At 48.0% G+C, this 6,550-nt stretch overlaps 2 protein-coding genes across 2 annotated transcripts in view; both read right to left on the reverse strand.

The window, feature by feature from the left end:
* The window catches only part of Pwp2 (PWP2, small subunit processome component), a 14,725-nt gene extending 12,428 nt beyond the window's left edge, over window positions 1-2,297 (reverse strand). Inside the window, exons 1-2 of the mRNA XM_005360281.3 lie at window positions 2,245-2,297; window positions 1,030-1,142 (exon numbers count right to left, since the gene is read on the reverse strand). Coding sequence (XP_005360338.1) covers window positions 1,030-1,142; window positions 2,245-2,262 — 131 coding nt within the window. The 5' untranslated portion in view covers window positions 2,263-2,297. The remainder of the gene's footprint in view (window positions 1-1,029; window positions 1,143-2,244) is intronic.
* Window positions 2,298-2,579: 282 nt separating this feature from the next.
* Window positions 2,580-6,550, reverse strand: part of Trappc10 (trafficking protein particle complex 10) — a 68,997-nt gene continuing 65,026 nt past the window's right edge. Inside the window, exons 22-23 of the mRNA XM_005360282.3 lie at window positions 6,161-6,355; window positions 2,580-5,366 (exon numbers count right to left, since the gene is read on the reverse strand). Of these exons, the coding sequence (XP_005360339.1) occupies window positions 5,128-5,366; window positions 6,161-6,355 (434 nt within the window). The 3' untranslated portion in view covers window positions 2,580-5,127. The remainder of the gene's footprint in view (window positions 5,367-6,160; window positions 6,356-6,550) is intronic.

Genomic DNA, 6,550 nt, shown 5'->3' on the forward strand with positions numbered 1-6,550 from the left:
CTCATTACAGATGGTTGTGAGCCACCATGTGGTTGCTGGGAATTGAACTCAGGGACTTTATAAGAGCAGGTGGTGCTCTTAACCACTGAGCCATCGCTCCAGCCCCGACCCTGGATATTCTTAAAGAAATGAGAACAGGGAAAGTACACAAAAGGAAAAGAAGCAAGCTTTGACTGGGCCGCGCAGGGTGTGTGTGTAATATCTATAAGTCCAAACAAGATCCCAATTTATTTTGTCTGAGCTTTCTTTAATAAAAGGGTTCTCTTTACTCCAAAGTCCCCGAGAAGATGCTATTTAAAGAAACAGCGACATAGAAGATGTCTATAACTCTATAGAGCCATCTGCAGCCATCACCAATAGGCAGAGCAGGTTCCCCTGCTGCCACATCCTTCAGAGCCTAGAAACGGAGGTCCAGAGCTAGCCAACAAACTAAAGCAGCAGAACAGAGAGCACAGGGGCCTGAAACACTGGAGCCTCTTGCCCAGGCCATACAGGGTCAGCCCAGAGCCTCAGACAATCTTGGGTAGAGTTGAGTCATCCCCAGCCAGACAGAAAGGGGAAAGCACATTTGCTGGGGCTCACAAGGCTAAACCTGATCTTGAACTGCCAAGCTGCCCATTCTCGACCTCATCATCTCAGCAGGGTAGCCAGGAACCACCGGGGCTACTGAGCAAGGGTCCAGGGCAGCCTGAACGCTCCAAACCACTTGGCCTGGGGTCCTCAGAGGCTTTCCCTGATACAAGTACTCACCTTTGAGCTAACCCTACTTATCACCACCTCCGCAGAAGAAGTAGGGTCCCTTGGCAGGCAAGGCTGAATGGCTCATGACTTTTCCTTTCTCTTTAAGGGCAATGTCGGTATCCCAGACACTAAAACAATAATTGGGTACCCCAACAGCCGACTCTACCATGACCTGTGGCCTCCTACATCTAGTAGCCCTGCAAGCCACATACCGGAAGGCTAAGAGGACAGCTAGCCTTCGTGTGTAGGCTAGAGCTGTCGTTGCTGACATTGCTTCTCCATACTTACTTCTTAAGGTCAAACACAGTGACTCTATTTCCCACAGGGCTGATAACAGAATTCCCATCGCAGGTGAAATTTAAGTTTCCACACCGATAAACTGTACCCAACAAATTCGAGAACTGCAAAGAAAATGAGGCCGTCTTAAAACAAAGGAAACAGTGCCAACTCTCTGAAATGGTGAAGGGAGGCGTTTGGGGAGGTGGCAAAGAACCTGACACCCAGGCAGCACAAGAACCCAACCTAATTCTCAGGAGCCCAGGGTTCCCACTAAGGGTAAGAAACTCCTAAGGCAAGAGGTCTTTGCCAGGCACAGAAGGGCATAAGATGCCCACTCCAGACCAGAGAAGCTGCATTAGTGAACAGGGCTCCAGGAGGAGCTCACCACACCGAACAGTGCTATGCACCAGCGTCCCAATCTACTCATTCAAGTATCAAACGCAAGCATTGCCATCCAGCAGACATAGCTCAGTGCAGACACCAGGACCTGTGTGCTCTGACCAACATGAAGAGAAACGGCACACAGCCAATCGGACTGATACCCAAACACAGCAGGGTCAGGAGTGCAGTCAGGTAGCTGCTAAGACGGACTGCTGAGGCTGAAACCTAAGGCAGGAATCGGTCAAGCCAAGGCCTGGGTTGTAAGTGGACAGCCATGCAACGCTAGAACACTGGGCAGAGCTTGGCTTCTAAGAGGTGTGACAAGCCGGGCAGTGGTGGCGCACGCCTTTAATCCCAGCACTCGGGAGGCAGAGGCAGGCGGATCTCTGTGAGTTCGAGGCCAGCCTGGTCTACAAGAGCTAGTTCCGGGACGGGCACCAAAGCTACAGAGAAACCCTGTCTCGAAAAAAAAAAAAAAAAAAAAAAAAAAAAAAAAAAAAAGAAAGAAAAAAAAGAGGTGTGACAAGTTCCAGGCGTGCTGTGCAGACTGCTCCTAGGACTGGCGGCCCTGCAGAGAGCTGGATGTGGCTTGAGGTTCTTTCAGCAGCCAATTCTGTAACGTCTGACAGGATGAGTGAGGACAGGCTGGGTACAGCCCTTGAGACCCACTCTAGAGGAGTCGGAACTTCAGTGTGACTGGTAGAGGAAAAGGAGCAACAGCTTGCAACGAGCAGGCCCATCAGTGCTTCCACAGGCGGCCGATATGCCAAGGACCTCGGCTTCTCCTGCGTCCGCCAAGCCTTTGCTCGCCCTCCAGTTGCCCCCGCCCAGCCCGCTGCTCACCCGGTAAGCGAACTTCATCTTGCAGCCACACGTGGGGGTCCGTCCTGAGCCACTTCCGGAATCCGAACTACCTCCGGCGTGCAGAAACGCACTTCCGGGGCGGGGCCACGGCAAGAGCGTCAGGAGAGGCCCTGCCCTCTCCCCGCCGCCAGCCGGCACTACGCAGGCGCTGAGAGAACTGGCTCAGAGAGACCCCTCGGATCAAGGAGAGCCCCGCTAATCTCTGGGTCTCGCTGTGCAGCTTCTGTGGGCTCCCGGGCAGATCACCGCATACTGGACTGTGACCGAGCCATCGCAAAAGAACCAAGTTCAAACGGAGTTTCTTCTTAAAATGTGTATTTTTAAGAGTTTAATGCTTACACTTATAACAATCTTAGTACAGGTGGCTTTCCTCTGTCATATTACAGAATACTATGAAAATGGCACCAACTCCTTGGCTGTCAAGGCAGCCTTTACCTTCCTTAGCCCGAGTCCCAGAGAACAGCTGCCAGCTGTCTTACAGAGAAAGGGCGGCTTTATGAGAAATAAAATCTTAAAGTCTTGTAGGGCTTATTTTAAACACCACAATGGAAGGGATTTACAGTGATCTGCCCAGTTCTTACATAAAAGGTGGCAAGTTTAATTTTTCTAAAAACTTAACCTTGTTTTAAACTCTAGAGGAAAAGCCTCTTCATGTGATTTCTTTTTTTTTTTTTTTTGCCTGACTGCACAATGGGGCTGTAGGCAGGAGACATTAAATACAATTCCTACGTTACAATTCTTCCAATCACAGGAGACCCCAAGAAATTCACAATTATAACTGACTTTCTTTCCTCCGGCCTGTAGCTACACGCAGTACCAGCTGTCTGTAAACACTGGTGCACTGGCTTCTGAGACACACTCCCTCTCTGGCTTTCCAACGTCTACCATCAGTTACATCTTCACCAAGCTAGCCTATCTCACACATACCCTTACAACAGAATCCAGCAAGTCTCCTTCTTCTACAAACAGAAGAAACAAGGGTGAGTCTGGGTGACATCTCCCATCTTGAAAACACACATGTAGTTTCTGGGTAGTTAGAGAGGGGAAAAAATTCCTTGACAGATTTGATTTCATCCTATTTCCAGATGACAGAACTACCATCACCATTTTAGATTTCTCATTGTTTTATTCTAAATATATGTGATTAAAAAATCTTGAGAGAACTCAGGACTATGAAAAATCAAGGAGTGGTAACCTCGGGGTTAGACTCCATGCTCTAAAGGTGAGCAGTTCACCACACATGGGAGAGGGAGGCTAACAGGGCCAGGCGGGAGCTTTTCAGACAGGGCAAGTCTCAGAGACCTCCTCCTTCGTGGTCTTTGATGTCTGCAGGGCAATTGTAGAGTCTGACAGCAAACAGATTTCAGAGGGCCATAAACATTCAGTACGTATGCATAACTGGCTTGTCCAAGCTTATTAATTTTAAACTGCACATTAAGTTTCAATAAATGTTTATTTTCTTTATGCATTCTTCCAATTCTTGCAAATGAGAGATCGGGGGCAGGGATAACACTGTCTTTTACTTACTGACTAAGTTAAAAAGGAAATACACCAAATACTGAAAATGTTGGCTTGGTTCTCCTGGCTTCTGCCTTGTGTTCCTGATTCCCTGTTCCCAAGCTGGGTTCCTGGGGGGCAACCACTGCTGAAGACGGCTCCTTCTTCCACTTTGCATCTCAAGTTCCACTCATGTAAGCCATGCCAATGAACCTGAGCACTCTATCTCATATGTACAAAAATACATCACTTCAGAGGAATGAAAATGTTTAATACATACAGCATGTATTTACAAGCTATGACTTCCACACCAGTAAAAACGAACACACATTTATTTTGCCTTGATTTTTGGTGCAACTTATACACAAACATTACATCAGTTAGTTTGTACTCTTAAAAATAATAAATCAACAATATGTACAATTAAATTTACAACCAAAAGTAAATGAACCCGTTGGTGCGGTATGACTGCGACCCAGGGGAGCTGCAGAGGCCCCACCAGGCCGAGACCTCCTTTGACCGACCAGAGCACGAGAGACCTCTCTCATCTTCACTCCACACGGAGCGTCTTCAGTTCCAAGACTTAAGGTGCAAAAGATGTCGATTATACAGCTACAATACATGAGCAGACTTTAAAGTGAGAGAAAGCATTTCACCCCCACATCCAACAATTATAATAAATATAGATTTAATTCCAAGTGCATATGATATTCAATCATTAGGGAGAATCGGGATCCAGAGCGTCTGGCCTAAGCCATCTCCACACCACACTTCCCTGTGCTCTGGTCGCTCCAGTGCCTTTCATGTGGCTTCTACAGATGGACCTTGTGATCTGCAGGGCATCCCAAGGCACAGAAGGGGTTATGTTCCTCCCACCCCCCCCCACCCAAAAGGTGTTACTATAAAATCATAACTAGGGAATCTGGAGTGTAGGACAGGGTTTCATCCCTCAGGAGGCCCACAAGTCACCAAGGGGCTGGACTATATGAACAACGGGCACACAGTGCCGTAAGAAGGCTGTGGAATCTGCTCAAGGTCCACCTGGGAGAAACAGAAATGGACGGGAGCCACCAGAGAAAGGCTGTGGGAGGAGACCAGTCTTGTGGGGAAGGTACATGAGTTAGGGATACCAGCATGGGGACAGGGTCAGGGATGAAAGAATAAAAATGAATCCTGTGTCATAGACAACATGAGGTGATTCACTACTCCACTGAGCAGCTGAAGGACACTGTTCTCTGCGGCATCTGTAGCTAGGCAGAACTGCCAAAGTCTGGTTAGAGCTAGTGTGTTACCAAAGACCACAATCCAGCCAAAATCCCTAAAGTGCACTCACGGCCACTCTGGCTTCGCTGGCCCATGACATCGTCAGGTAACACTGACTTCCAGGACGTGGTCGTCTTGACTGGGAATGACCAGGATCTGCATGCCAGTGCTGGAGTTGAAGACCTGGCCAGCGGGCAGTGCCTGGAGCCGGGGCATGGGCAAGCCCTTATGTTCGCTGCTGGAAGCTGAGTGTGTGCTGCCTCTACTCCGCACGCTGCTGCAGTCCAGCTGGTCATCTAGGTGCTTGTCCACTGACAGGCTGTCATTTTCTATCCAGCTGTCTGTGGAATACATAGAAAGTCAGACCAAGCCACCGCAGCATGAGCCTGGGGAAGGGGGAAGCCAACCTGGACTATTACGTGGACCCAGGCGAGTCACCTGAGTGTCACACTGTTACACAATTATTGTGATTTCTGAAACTGAGATTTGGATTCATTTCTACTGGCCCTGAAAATATGTTTTAGCATTTCAGCCTACCACATGAAGCTACAGTCTATTTAAATACAGAATTTATCATTAATTCTAAAAGGTCTCAAACTGTTTAGTAGAAATCACACTTCAGATCTGGACTCTGAACTGGCAGTGTGGTTAGCAGTGGAGACCACCATCCCCAGTTAGTTGTCTATCCATTCGTTCCCCCAACCCTCCATCGCCATGGCTGCGGACACACCAGGCTGGCACTAAGAAAACTGTGCAGCCCACAATTTGGGAAGTTTGTACTTTGTTTTAAAGCCTATCTTGTCTACATCTGTACTTTTCATTCTATTTATTTATTAATTTTTTTGTTTATCTATTTATTTTGGTTTTTTGAGACAGGGTTTCTCTATTGTAGACCAGGCTGGCCTCGAACTTGCAGAGATCTGTCGCCTCTGTTTCCTGGTTACATCTGTACTTTTAAACAAACTCTGTGCAAATGGTTTTGTACAGAGGAGGTAGGTAGGAGGCTATGTTTAGATGCTCAGTGGGTCTGGGCAGTGTATCAACTTTGTAGTAACTTTCCACCTGGGATGGGTTATCAGGACATGACCTACTTTATGTAATGAGGGGAGCATCTGTCCTTCTGTAAATGCCTTACCAGCATCCAGTTGAGAGGCATGAGCAGAGTGGTGGGGGAGGTACTTAAACAGCCGAACATCAGGCAAGGGGAGGTAACCAGCAAACAGAGGCATCACTTCCATATGGACTCTGTGAGTGGCCTGGGCAGCCACAGGCATGGATATGACACCACAGCTCTTCCCACATACAGCCCAGTTGCTGCTGTTGTCCACAACTGGAATGAGGAGAACATACCATTTGTACAGACAGCAAAGAGAGACCCCCGCCCTTTCCAGTCCTCACAGTCGACCTCGCTGTAGCACACGGCTCACCTAAGTACACCTTACAGTGAGTATGTGTTAGTACACCTTACAGTGAGTATGTGTTAGTACACCTTACAGTGAGTATGTGTTAGTACACCTTACAGTGA

Source organism: Microtus ochrogaster, linkage group LG2, assembly GCF_000317375.1.
Source record: "Microtus ochrogaster isolate Prairie Vole_2 linkage group LG2, MicOch1.0, whole genome shotgun sequence".
NCBI classification, from domain to species: Eukaryota; Metazoa; Chordata; class Mammalia; order Rodentia; family Cricetidae; genus Microtus; species Microtus ochrogaster.